At 36.3% G+C, this 14,907-nt stretch overlaps 1 protein-coding gene across 7 annotated transcripts in view; it reads left to right on the forward strand.

Moving 5' to 3' along the window:
- Positions 1 to 14,907, forward strand: part of abr (ABR activator of RhoGEF and GTPase) — a 321,977-nt gene that overhangs the window by 244,931 nt on the left and 62,139 nt on the right. The window contains exon 17 of one of the 7 annotated variants that reach the window (XM_051893761.1): positions 9,885 to 10,875. The exons of the other annotated variants lie outside the window; for them this stretch is intronic. Coding sequence (XP_051749721.1) covers positions 9,885 to 10,058 — 174 coding nt within the window. The 3' untranslated portion in view covers positions 10,059 to 10,875. Of the gene's footprint in view, positions 1 to 9,884; positions 10,876 to 14,907 lie in introns of those variants that run through there. 7 annotated transcript variants of the gene reach the window in all.

Raw genomic sequence — 14,907 nt, forward strand, 5'->3', positions numbered from 1 at the left:
GAAATTTCCTCACTACTAAATATTCCACGGTCAACTGTTAGTGGTATCATAACAAAGTGGAAGAATTGGGAACAACAGCAACTAAAATCACAGAGCGGGGTCAGCGCATGCTGAGGCGCACAGTGCGCAGAAGTCGCCAACTTTCTGCAGAGTCAATAGCTACAGACCTCCAAACTTCGTGTGGCCTTCAGATTAGCTCAAGAACAGTGCGTAGAGAGCTTCATGGAATGGGTTTCCATGGCCGAGCAACTGCATCCAAGCCTTATATCACCAAGCGCAACGCAAAGCGTTGGATGCAGTGGTGTAAAGCACGCCGCCACTGGACTCTAGAGCAGTGGAGGCGTGCTCTCTGGAGTGACGAATCACGCTTCTCTGTCGGGCAATCTGATGGACGAGTCTGGGTTTGGCGGTTGCCAGGAGAACGGTGCTTGCGTGATTATGGTGTGGGGTTGTTTTTCAGAGGTTGGGCTTGACCCCTTAGTTCCAGTGAAAAGAACTCTTAACACTCTGGAGTCGGGAAACGCGCTGGCGCGTTTTGCAGGATTTTTTTCACATTGCAGCAAAACAGACTTAAAATACTCCGTCATTTTTTGTCATAGAGACATAAGTAATATATCAATTGAAACTATAGAATGTCTTCTTTTATTTGTGAACACTCAGAGTAAAAACAAAATGTTGTGCTTTTTGCAAAATAAAGAAAACTAACATGATGCGTGATCTGTCGTCTCCCTCTGAACGAAGTCCAATCTGATAGTTCTCAGAAAATTAACTGTAACTTAGTGAATACTAATGACACAAAAATGAGACTTATGTCTAAAGAAACGTTGAAATGTCAGGTTTTAAATCGTGTAAGTCAAATTGAAAACAAATATTCTCTGTTTATGTAATCTGTATGAAAAAAGAGACATGTCAGACGTCCGTGAGTCGGCTCATTATCTGCTAATTCGGCCACACCCACGGAGCGAGCGCTATTCAGACGCAAATTCTGAGGCAATACATGTATACGTCATCGCAATCGTGTATTTATTATCTTCAAAAGTGTTTATCTGCATGTTATAGCCATGGTTATAGCGATCTCTAGAAGCCTCTGTTAGTTCCTGGAATGTCACATGGTATGCCTGTTCTTCATTAGGAGTCATTTGTAGACTAAAGGTGCACAGAGCGCCCTCTGGCTGCAAGTATGAATTGAAAACACAGTATCCAGCGCTCATAGTGATGACAATAAATATTGAATAAATATTACTCCTCTGTATAGAAAATTGACATAAACATATGAGAATCCATCAATATTTCTCCAAATGTGCATGCTTTTAAGCTAAAAGCCTATATGAAATGCCATAGAGGTAACATGAATGTTCAGACGCTTTGCATCACAGAAATACATTATATTTTAAAGTATATTAAAATAGAAAACCATTATTTTAAATTGTAATATTTCACAGTATTGCTGTTTTATCTGTATGTTTGATATACAGCTGATGAGCTTGAGACATGTTCACAGAGAGTTTTTTCACATAGCCTACCTGACTGAAAGGGCTCATTATGCGGGTCTTTGCCTTCTCAGGTGTGAATCACAGCATTATTCATGAAGATTCACGCTTCCATGCATACTGTGTTTCTTGACAAAAAGTGTCTTACAAAATTTAAATATCTATTGTTTTATATGAACGAGTAGGCAGGATAATTTTTACATCATTTTGAAGCAAAAATTCTAGTCTACAACCTCCAATACCCAGAAGTCTTGTGAACACATATTTCATATTTATTTTTTGGCCTTATTACAGTGATTTAAAGGGGTGGTTCAGTGTTTTTTTTCTAGGCTCGATTGTGTTTTTGGGGCACAGTTTAACATGTCTTAATGCTTTGTTTTTTTAAAAAATGCTGTATTTTTCATATATTTTACCTTTATTCTACACGTCTGTTTCCACTGTCATATGAACGGCTCGTTTGACTTCCTGCTTCTATGAAGCCACTCCCTCCGAAATATGCAATGTGCTCAGATTGGTTAGCTGGCCCAGTGTATCCAGAGCCATCGTGATTCGCTGAAGCGTCCGGAAACGCCACGCCCCTAACCATTAGTGGTTACTGGTTACGTGGGCTTTGGTGGAAATGTAAATAATGGCGTCTATATTGCTGTATCAAATTGAGCCCGAATCAGACCCAGATGAAGAGGGTCAAGCAGAACCTCTGCAATCGCGGCTTTTAAAGGACGTTTATGAATGGTATTTCATTTACTATTTGTGTCAAAGTGTTTAGATATGCGGTCACTGCTGTTTGTTAGCTTTCAATATACGGTTTTATCCTGATTAAAGCTTTACTGTAGCCAAAGTAGTAGCATTTTTGTAAAGGTATCGTTTAATTTATAGTATGAACAACTGTTTGTCTATGAACATAGAAGTTTGTTGGTGTTTGTTGGCGTTTGTTGGAGAAGTATGCAATAGAATTTAGCTAACTGGCTAGCGAAGCAAAAACGCATTGGTCTTTGTTTACGTCCTTGATGCAACCAAAAATAGCAACAGAACTATACGTTTAAAAGACATGTACAAACAATAAAACGTACTTACAGTTTGAAGCCAATAAACAGCAGCTTCTGCTTTTAAAGTAGGAACAGCTTCTTTCAGTAAAAGCCTTTGTGCAAATCCAGCATTGAACTCGTGTAGATTCTGGAAGCTGTCTTCAGCGGCGCATCCAGTGTAGAAAATATCACAGATTATAATGGGTTCTATTATCTTTTGACGCGTCGCTTGCGTCCGGTGTACACAACTCTTCCGCTTTCATTATGCTGTGCGACATGGCCTCGCCCACTTTGTTGCGTGTTCCCGGGGGTGTGTTTTGCAGGGTTTATGATGTCACCAACCCCGGAAGAAACTCGTTGTAGTTCAAACCGGTCGTTTTTGTAGGCATTAAACTGCCATAACTTTAAAAGACAATATCTCCTGTTTGCATTGAACTTTCAGCGCTGTAACTTTGCAGATACTGTTCATGCTCAAGCAGCAACATTACACACTAACTAAAGTTAAAAAAGTGAAATCACATTGAACCACCCCTTTAAGTTTTTTTTGTTTTTTCAATAACCGTGCATAAACATTATTCCTTCAAAAATACAAACATGTACATACATGTTGTTCACATATTATGGTAGCCAAGTTCGTGCTGAATACAGTGTAATGACACCTTTTCCATTAATATGTATATGAACAACTGAAAAAAGCACAAATGTCAGGGCATGTCAAAACTTCTCCAGGACCCCAAAAATCCTCAGACCCCAGAGGGTTAATGCTTCAGCATACCAAGACATTTTGGACAATTTCATGCTCCCAACTTTGTGGGAACAGTTTGGGGATGGCCCCTTCCTGTTCCAACATGACTGCGCACCAGTGCACAAAGCAAGGTCCATAAAGACATGGATGAGCGAGTTTGTGTGAAGGAACTTGACTGGCCTGCACAGTCCTGACCTCAACCCAGTAGAACACCTTTGGGATGAATTAGATCTGAGACTGCGAGCCAGGCCTTCTCACCAACATCAGTGCCTGACCTCACAAATGCGCTTCTAGAAGAATGGTCAAAAATTCCCATAAACACACTCCTAAACCTTGTGGAAAGCCTTCCCAGAAGAGTTGAAGCTGTTATAGCTGCAAAGGGTGGGCCAACTCCATATTAAACCCTACGGATTAAGAAGGGGATGTCATTAAAGTTTATGTGCACGTAAAGTCAGGCGTCCCAAAACTTTTGGCAATATAGTGTATGTATCTATCTATCTATCTATCTTGTTATTTTGAGACTGAAAAGACAAAATTAGTCGTCGTCTAACTTTTTAAACACTTTCATATTAAACACAGTGACTTGAGAGTTTTACATCAATGTAGATAGCGGTATGATGCTTTGCTTCTTTCTGTAGTGGCTTGTTATATAATGCCACAGATGACAACTGCAGCATTTCACAGGGAGGAAGTGTGCAAGATTGTTTTTATGCTTCACTCTTCTGAGTACTCTCCCCACCATCCACCTTCTCTCTCCCTTAGGGAGTCCTCCTCCACTTCATCCCTCGCTTTTTCTCTGTCTCTCCCCCAGTCACTATCTTATGGTCTTTTCATGTCTTTTCAGCATTTCTGTGAAATGTTATGTGAGTGTCCTTGTGGAAACTCTTTAATGATCTCTCTGGCTGGGGTTGTATCCACTCTACTCCCTGTTTTGTCAAACACAATACACTCTGGCCTACATATATGGTTTAAAGGGAGCCATATCTTACTTTTATCTTACCTCAAATAAATTATTATTAACGATCCCAAGAGTGCGTCTTAAATCTAGGCCCAAGATTATGGAACAACCTACCTTTCGAGGTTAGATTGTCCCTTACGCTAAGTACCTTCAAGTGCCCCTTAAAGTCATACCTGGGGCCGGATTCACAAACATCTTCTTAAGAAAGAAGTTAAGAAAATTCTTAAGATAAATTCTAAGAAGTTCTTAAGAATGTTCCTAAGCACAATTCTTGAAAAATTCTTAGGAAGTTCTGAAATATTTTCTTAAGAACTTAGGGCAAGATCTTAATTTTTTACTTAAGAAGAAAATGAAAGATGTTTATTTGATTGAAAGGGGGTAATTGCTGAAGACTCGCTGAATGAAAAACACCTCAAAGCCTGTCAATGCCTGTAGATTAGGCTTCCGTAGATATCATAATGAGCGTGCAGACTATTTTCATTGTGGTTGTTTGACGGGGGCTAATCACTCTGTCATGTTTTAAATGGACCATTAAAATCGTTATTTAAAAAAAAAAAACCTATCTCAAGATGCAGCGTTCTTTTCCATTCATTTGTACACTGTCTTTTTTGTGCTCTCTCTAGAGTGAATGTATCCTGTATCTGTGTGTGCTGCCTCGCTAGTTCTAGCTTACGGAGCCCCGCACATGAAATGCAGGGGGAAAAAAAATAATAGGCTAAATCATGCTCATGATTTACTAATTCTTTCCCTCGATTTGCTAAATCGTGCACACTGTTTATAAATTGAGGAAACTAATTAGTAAATCGTGCTAACGTCTTGTGCCGTTTTCCGTACAAGCTTGAGTGAGCGCATCATATACAGGTACGTGCAAATGATCAATAGTGTAATTTCAGACTTTAGAGTGCTCGTCCACATTCAGGGTACAAGTAATATGTATTATATTTAGCTAGCTATGTTATGTTGTATGCTTAATATTTGAAACGACCCAATAAATTCATTGAGCATCTATTTAAGACAGGTTGGAGGTTATCCTAACTTTAAGAAGTTATTTACGATGATTTTTAAGAACATTCTTTTCGGGAATATGAATACTTCTTAAATTTGGTCATAAGAACAATCTTAAGAAAAAAGATAAGAACATTCTTAAGAAGATTTTTTTGGGAATACAAAATATTAGTATCTTTTTTCTTAAATTAGAAAATATGAAGAAATTGGCAGTTAAGAAGAATTTTATTCTTAAGAACGTTTCATGAATCCGGCCCCTGGTCTCTCTGGCATTTTAACCTTTTATTGGATTATTTATCATTGACATTGTTGTCATTTTGTTTGATTCATTACATTTTAATATTACTTTATTTACTTGTAATGTACAGCACTTTGGAGTTACTGTGTAGCCTGAAAAGTGCTCTATAAATACAATACAATACAATACAATACTTTAGTAGTATTTTAGCATTCTCTGATGTCCTATGTTATTGTCAGTTTAGGTTGCTTATATATATATAGTATAGGGGAGACTGGGGAGTGTTGTAACACAGGGTTAGATCTAACACTGCAAGTCTGACAGGTCAGAAAAGAGCTGTGGTAACATCATCAGTTTCATACACTCCCATTTTCTTTTTAAGCTCACAGGAGAAGTGGCATGTGACTGTGAGCAAAATTTGTAGATTTTATGACCAAAAAACTGTATTTGTATTTTATTATATATTGTATTGTAAAACTTGTGTTTATGCTAACTTCAAACACAAATGCTAAAACCGTTAGCTATGCTATGGCTGTTTGGGGTGGGGATAGTTGTAACAGTTTATTAATAATGTTACAACTAATCCCTATGATGATTCCAGTGAGTCCAGTTATCATTCACATTCTCTGTTGTGGCAAAGTCATGAGAGTTTTTTGTTGCGTATCGAGGGATTTATTCAGTAAATGTGTTTCCATCGTAGTTTATGTGCATGTCTTCTTACCAGAAAAAAAATTCTGCCTCAGTCGAGCGCACAAGTTTTTGTGCACAATTACAGTTTATGTACATCTTGATGTTTCCATCTAGCGTTTTTTTATGCAATATCTCAAAATTCACATAAAAATAGGTGGATCTTGGAAACATAGCTAGTGGCTGAACCCTTATGTGACAGGAATACACAGTACACTTATACAAACATGCGCAGCAATTGTTTTGCACTACATTTAAATAAAAAAATGCAATATAATGTTTTTTGTCAGTTTAAATTATTCATGTTGTTTAAAACTGATTTTTGTTTGTTCTTCAATGATGTTTATGCAAAAATTGGATAGTGTGGGTGTTATTTCAGCAAATTACCTCTTATTGTTACATCTATCCCCAGCTAGTGTTACAACTCACCCCAGTAATGGGGTAGATTGTAACAACGGAACCCTTTGTATATTCACATAATCTGTGATTGTGTAGTACATGTCCATGTGAGTTGTATTTGTAGCCGACTGTTGCGCTAGATCATTGACAGGGGGACCTGGCAATTACTTGTAAATATGCGCAAAAACGTTATTTTTTTATATGAATAATAAAATAAATATGAGGAAAACTCACCCACTCGATTTTTAACATTTTATTACATTATTATTTGACTCAGCACAATTATTATTTTTTTTAAATAGGCAGGCGTTCACTGAACAAGCATTTTGGAATTTCAGTCAATGGCAATATGACAACAAAAGGCACTGGGATATATTTACTTGCCCTGAACGATAGCCAAATGTGCCAAGCTGCTGTTTCGGGCATCCCCACAGTTGCTTGTCTTCAAATGTCGGAAACAGGACAAAGATCTCTCAAATATAGAGAGGAGTTTGTACAAGTCAATAAATGCATCTTTATATGGTCCAAAAAGTAAATTAGCGTTAATGCAGAGGAGTGTGGAATCTAAAGTATTACCGCGCTTAGGTAGGAGGCGATCTCTCTCTTTTTTTCTTTTTTTTTGTCAGCGTTGGCAACTTCATCTTTGCAGTTGACACTGACTCAGAAAGCACTATACTTTAAATATGTTTTAAATAGTTTAAAATGTGTTCTTTTCCCCAAACACATTCATAATCATTACTTTTGCTGGTGCTTTGCAGCAAGATTTATGCGCAAGCTTGAGCGATAGGTTATTAAAGATGGTTTAGTAGGCTATTGTTATATTAATTAATTAATTTAATATAAACATGCGACTAAACGATTAATGGCCTAAATGAACGACTACTAGAACGATCTTTAGTTGGTTTATTTCATTTGTTGCTTTTATTATCAACTTATTTATTAAATATAAAACACAACCTGTAAATAATTGCTGAAAAAAGTTATGGGGATGCTTTGGTCTTTCGTGGGGGTGCTGAAGCACCTGCTAGCCCCTCCCTAGTGCCACCCATGCTACTATGTATCAAAATTTGAGATATCTAGCTCAAACAACACCTAGAGTTACTGATGCTCAAACAAAAAGTGTTATATATATATATATATATATCACCACATATATATCACCATATATATATGTATATATCACCACATATATATCACCATATATATATATATATATATATATATATATATATATATATCACCACATATATATATATATATATATATATATATATATCACCATATATACTCGGTTTGTTTTGTATCGCGGTTTTAGGTAGATAAAATAAAATGAAAGAAAATAAGAACACTTTAACATTTTATGGTAACACTTTACAAAAAGGTTTCATTTGTTAATAGTTAATGCATTAACTAACAAGAACTAACAATGACCAATACATTTGTTACAATATTTATTAATCTTTGTTAACATTAGTTACTAAAAATACAGTCTTTCATTGTTTGTTCAAGTTGGTTCACAGTGCATTAACTAATGTTAAGAAATCAACTATTGATTTTAATAATGTATTAGTAAATGTTGAAATTAACAAAGATTAATAAATTCTCTAAAAGTACTGTTCATTCTTAGTTCATGTTAACTAAAGTAGTTCACTAATGAAACCTTATTGTAAAGTGTTACCGAATAAATAATCAAACTGCAAGGAATAGCACAAATAAATACAATAATTCAATGATACAAATAAAATAAACAGTGCTTTTCAGATTTTTCAGGTATGTCTAACAGTAGTTTTCAGGTGCATAAATTGAAGTAATCAAATGTAAAATAACACTGCTTATAATCTTCACTGTATAAATTAAATGAAGATTAATCCTTGAGACATCAAAACAGAATGCGCACAAATGTGTCCCTGCTCTTGATATACAATCACTGATGAACATCTTTGGTTTTAATTAAAAAAAAAAAAAAACTATACGAGGCAGATTAGAACCCAGAACCTCTGACACGCTTAACAAAAGTTCTACCACCAGACCATTAGGGTACATGAATATTAATTGCTGTCACATTCAACATGAGTTATATGTTGATACATTAAACTCAATGTATTGAAATTGATTTCTGGACATGTTTTTTTTTTTTCTGCAATTGTTATTGTACATAGCAGATATAGCATTGTGTTAGCACCCCCCACATAAACACACACTCCTGCCCCACCCACTTTTTAAAACAAGTTACGCCACTGAGTGTATTTAAGATTAAAATACTTTCATTTTAATCTGACAGAGCCAAAATTATAATAATGTAATAATATAATATTATTTAATATTATTGGGATAATGCAATAATATTATCCACCCTGCTCATGGTTTTATTATGTCTAGATAGACCAAGTAGTTGAATACTGAATAAACATTCATTTGTTCGTCATTTCAACTGCAAGAAATAAAAAACATATGTACAGGACCTCATCTCGTTTGAACCCCTCTCATGCTCCCTACGGAGACAAACAACAGCCAACAGTTCTCTCCTGGTCCCATACCTACTAACTCTCTTTGCGCATTGAGGTGTGTCCAAAACCCCCCACCTTCTCATTGTGTCAGCTCAGAGTTTCTGGCAGACTGGTTGCAGATGAGCTTGTTCACAACACCTTCAGCAGTAGGTTCATCAGCCATGAAGAGCATTTACACTTTATTTGTCTTCCTAGAAAGGTTCACAGTTAGCCACGGATGTATGGTGTCATTTTAGAATAGCTTTTTAATAGCTCTGGATCTGGTTTGTTACAAAATTATTAAAAAAAATCTGTCAGGCCTGATTTCTTGGTTTTACCATCTTCGAGTTGTCTTTTATGTGGATATGGTGAGTGTGGATGCACTGTTATTGTTTGTCAGTGGCTGTGCTTGAATGCATGAATCATGTTGTAATCTGAATACTACGGACAATCATTAATCATGATGACTCCGTCTATCATATTTTTTTGTAATATGGCATGTCACCTCTGTTTCTCTCATTCTCTCTCAAACATCCTACAATCCCCAGTGGCCCCAGAATCTATCAACCCTGACAGATGGGTGTTTTACGGTGCCCACAGATACATACGCACACACACACAAACCCGCTGTAGGGTGCACATACAAACAAAATGGTGGGACAGATTTGTTGCATATAAATGGCATCAGTTAGCTGAGTCCAGCTGACACTTGCTAATGTATGTGTTTGAGTCCAACAAAAAAGAAACATCACTACTTCGGATTTTCTCCATAATCAAATCTTCCACCTTGTGTATGCTGGTACTGATGCTTGTTTTTTGTCTTTTTCTGTCATTCTGTCTTCTGGCTTTAGATCTTTTCTGCCATACAGACACGGATTGTCCTGTTGTCTCTGCTGGTAAAGAGCAATAATAAGTGTGTTCCATTGTCAAATTTTTTGCTCTTCGCATCACCAAACTACACTTCTCTACTAGTGTATCTACAGAGACGGCAGCCAGTGAGCCTGAGGATTCTCTCTAACATATAGATTCAACATGATGAAATAGCCACACCATATATAATTAAAACACTTTCTATCTGCATCTTCAGCTGTACAGATACTGATTGTCCTGTTGTCTTTCCTGGTAAAGAACTATAATAAGTATGAGCCGCACCATATATAATTAAAACTTACATAGAAAACTATTATTAGTACAGTCTTCATTTTATGTACACCATTCAGATGACTCTTCAAAAAACACTTTTTTTTAATGTGTAAAACTTTTTAAATTTGCACCAAACTGCTAAATGCACCTTTAAGAAATCGCCACTAATTGTATTTATTCTGCTGCAGTTATTTCTGTCCATTCTATGAAAATCTCTTTGATCTGTTTTCAGGTTAATTCATGGTGTTTAAAGACTAATTTTTTTACAATTTGACCTCTTTTAGTTAACTAATTCCAGGTTTACTGATTACTGAAATGAAGGCTTTTCCTTCTAGATTCAAGTCTGCAATGATCTGGCTAGCAGAATTTAGCAGTGATGAGCGGATATAATTGGGTCATGTTTAGACAGGAAGTGGAACACAAAGCCCCAGTGAAAACCTCTTCATTTAGCTGAAATTCACCAAAATTCACAAGCCTGCCAGCATGTGTTTATCTGAGACTTTTAACAATGGGTCACTGGATGATTCCTCTAGAAATACATGTCCTACAACACTAACAAGGCTCTGGGCTTTTTGTTTAGGAGCACCAAGTTAAAAAAAGAGTTCACCGAAAAATGAGCAAGCACTTTTGAGCTTCCATTTACCATATTTGTTTTGATTTATGTACAGTATGTGTGCTGATCAATGTATTAATGTGAATAAAAGCCTAATAAATTCTCGTCATCATATATAGCGATCGTGTCTCTTTGGAAGACATAGATTAAACCACTCAATTCATATGTATTATTTTTATTCAGTTATTGTAACGTGTCCACAATATATCTTTTGTGAGGCTCAGATAAACTGATGCTTTGTTGTAGATGTTTTATGCTGTAATTTACATATTCTATTACAGTAAATGCTTAGTCATGAACATTACATTTGCTGCATACTCACAGAACTTTACAAAGCACTGTCTTCATAACCCAAATATTATTCACACATTATGCCTTAAATCTACATTGTATTACAGAATTGCAAAGTGCAATGCACATTCTTTTTTTGATAATGAATGGAAAGGGAAGAAAATAAGCCAATCACAGTGTAAAATGTAACTTTACACCAGGATCTCTTCAGCAATTCAGAACTCCCTCCCATTCAGAGAGATGTTAACACAAACTATCTACATGAAGCATTCTGTTTGAAAAATAAAGACCCTGTGAAATCATATCTATTCATTTTGAGGCGAACTTTATGATAATACACTCCCAAAAGTTGACAAAATTCACTTTTAGCGGATATACACAGCTAAAATTTAGGTTTAACTTAAAAGGAAATGCGTAAAGAATTTCATTCATCAATTTTCAAGGGGTCTGTAATTTTATTTTGTGCACTATTCTGCCAGCATGTTGTCTTTTTGCTCTGGGGCAAATGTACCTGCATTGTTTCTGTCATAACACTTCAGGAATGTACCAGCAAATGTATTCCTGAAGTGTTATGACAGAAACAACACTCTGAAAAAAAGAACAGCAACATTGTTTTGGCTAAATGAACAGTATTTAATCAGAGACCACAGCTGGCAGTTTTTATCAACAGAAAGAGCACAAGAACATGAGAGCAAAGAAAGAGTGTTGGCAGGTGGTTCAATGAAACAATATGTCCCTGTGTTGAAAACATAAATCAGAGAGGGGGCAATGTACTTGCGACATGCAGCCCTGCCCCCACACGCTGCACTCGAGACCCCCGGGGCACACACCTCATCTCATACACATTCACATAAAATATTTTGTCCCTTTGACAAAGAAATCATTTAGATGCTTTCCTCTTGGATTTGTGGCAAACAGAACATGCTATTTTGTCACACAGCATCATAATTGCTCATAATCAGATCATATACACAAGTATATACAGAAACACACACAATCCTGTTCAAAATTTATTTAAGGGTCAGTAAGATTTTTTTTTTTTTTTTTGAAAGAAATGAATGCTTTTATTCAGCAAGGATGTATTGAATAGATCAAAAGTGTCAGTAAAAAACAACAACAACATAACTTTACAAAATATTTCTGTCTCAAATAAATACTGTTTTTTTAACTTTCATCAAAGAATCCTGAACATTTTTTTTTACATGGTTTGGTTTCCACAAAATATTAAGCAGCACAACTGTTCAACATTGATAATAATATGTTCTTGAGCACCAAATCAGCATATTAGAATGATTTCTGAAGGGATCATGTGACACTGAAGACTGGAGTAATGGCTGCTTAAAATGTAACTTACACCATGTCTACACCAGACGCGACCCGCAACAGCTAAAAGCTATCTATACTGAATGTGACAAACTGATCATTGGTCATCACTTGGACTATGTCAGAAATAGAATGGGGACTCCGTTTTCTGTCAGGAATTTGATTTAATTTTTTTGAGCAGTATATATAATAGAAACTGTTTACCTGTAAAGTATTAAGTTGTGAAAAATTATGACTTCTATTATATTTAAATACATTTTACCATGGTTCCCAGATTTTCTTCATGCTTATTTGGATTATCAGTTTAATTTTTGGTATTTTAAATCAATGCACGTGATTATTACTATTAATTGTTTAGTGCCGAACAAGCTTTTTTAATACTTAGTATTTTAAATTAATTAGTTATATATTTATATATTTATTTTGTATTTAAATTCTATTTATAAATTCTATTTTTATATTTATATAAGGGCCTAATATCAGATCTTGCTTTCATGCATCATCTTCTCAAACATTATTGTATATTATGTTATTATTGTTATTTATATATTATATATAAATTATATTATGTTATGTTATTATTGTTATTTATATGTGGTGCTACACTCTGCATTTTTGTCTTCAAAGGCCAATCAGAGGTGTTTACGAATCCATTCAGCAATGCTCAAAGCGTCATATTTTTAGAATTTACTATCGTGGTCGGTACTTTTGACAACACTAATGTGTAGTATTAACATATCAATATTACATTTCTTAAATACCACAGTTTATCATCAATACCAGTATATTGTGACACCTATAATTTATATATTTAATTCTAACTGTGTGTGACTGATATAGAGACTCTGTGTGTTGTATATGAAGTTGAATTTGTCTTGTTTCTTTTCATATTTTTGCTGGCATTCTTGCTGTTCGTTTCTCCTGAATATATAGCGAGTTCACACACACATGGCCCTGGGCTGCCATTTCTATTTGCCAGCCAGCTAATCCCATTATTAATCGTGCTAGATTTTTGCCCTCAGTGTAATCTGTCTTTTCTCTTTTTGTCCCTCGGGAGCCAGGACAGAACATTTTGAGCCCCCTGTTTTTCCCACTCTTGGTTTCAGATCTCTCTTCTTCTTTTTTTCTTCTAGCTATTCTTGTCTTTTTTTCCAACACTTCACTTTCTGGTCAGGCCCTCCGAGCATTTGCTATCTCCTACTCCTAATTTCCTGCTGGTCCTCTTTCCTATCTCAGTATCTCTCAGTTTCTCTCGGCATTGGTCAGGCCTTATGTTCTTTGTAGTGATCAGCGGAAAGAACCATCACAGTAGATTGTGACCAGACACCCACAACCTTAAAATTATGCTTAGGTGGATGGTGTGGCATAGTGGCTAAAGGTCATGGCATTATCGGGGCATGCTGTAGAAGTAACAATCCTCAGTATTTTAAAGAGAGTGATAGAGTTTCCATCAAATGTCTGTGCCATTAAAATGGATGTTCGGTTCGGTGTGATGATGTTTTATGACCCCAACAACCTCTGTTGTCCCATTTAGCCACTTGTTAGCTAAAAACAGGTTTTCAAAACAGGTAAAAGCTTTTAAAAAAATAAATAAAAAAATAATAAAAACCCATTCAAAAATCCCACTGACTTCAGGACGATGGAACTGGAAGTGCTAAAATTAAAATGCTAACTCGTTTTCCGGTTCATTCCTGCAGCATTCTTTTGGTGGTCTTTCGTTTTTTTTAGGTTATATTCATTTGTTCATTATTAATTTATTTTACCATGGTGCATAATGCTGCTTCATGACTAGTTTGAATGTTCTGTGTATTATGAGAATATTAATGTTTTTTGACCTCGGATGTATGTAAGCTGTGACAAGCAGGGCGAGCGAGAGCCGTGGGGGAACAGTGCGAGTGATAAATGAGCGTCCGCTGCGCGCTGCACCAGTCTCGTATCTCTCACGGAGGAGCTCCGGAAGCATGAAAGAGGGAGCAGCGACAGTGAAGGATGAGAGAGGACCAGGCCTGGATTTATGTTATGTTTTATTATGTTTGTGTGTGCGGCAGTCATCCGTGAGAGATACGAGACCGGTGCAGCGCGCAGCTGACGCTCATTATCAGTCACGCCACCGGCCTTGTGCCTTTCCCCCACGGCTCTTGCCCGCCCTGCTTGTCACATAAGCCTATTGTAGGAGACCTACGAAACAAAATTAGGAACCTTTAAAATAGCGTAATAGGGACACTTTAATAGAATACAGCAGAAGACCTCTTTGTACCTGCAGCATCCCTGCACATGGCTGTAATGTGTGTTTTATTTTCATGTTGTTATGGTTATGGACAGTGGCTGTTGTCCACATGTGGTCAGGTCTGATCAATTCTGTATGCTCCTCAGGGATCCATCAAACAATCACATCAGATTTCTGCTACCTCAGCACCAATAGCTAATGTTCCCTTCCTGATTTATAGTCACAGTAGAGACATGTGATTTCAGATGTCAGTATTATTATAGGATTTAAGAAATAC

This window comes from Ctenopharyngodon idella, chromosome 5, assembly GCF_019924925.1.
Source record: "Ctenopharyngodon idella isolate HZGC_01 chromosome 5, HZGC01, whole genome shotgun sequence".
Classification (NCBI taxonomy): domain Eukaryota; kingdom Metazoa; phylum Chordata; class Actinopteri; order Cypriniformes; family Xenocyprididae; genus Ctenopharyngodon; species Ctenopharyngodon idella.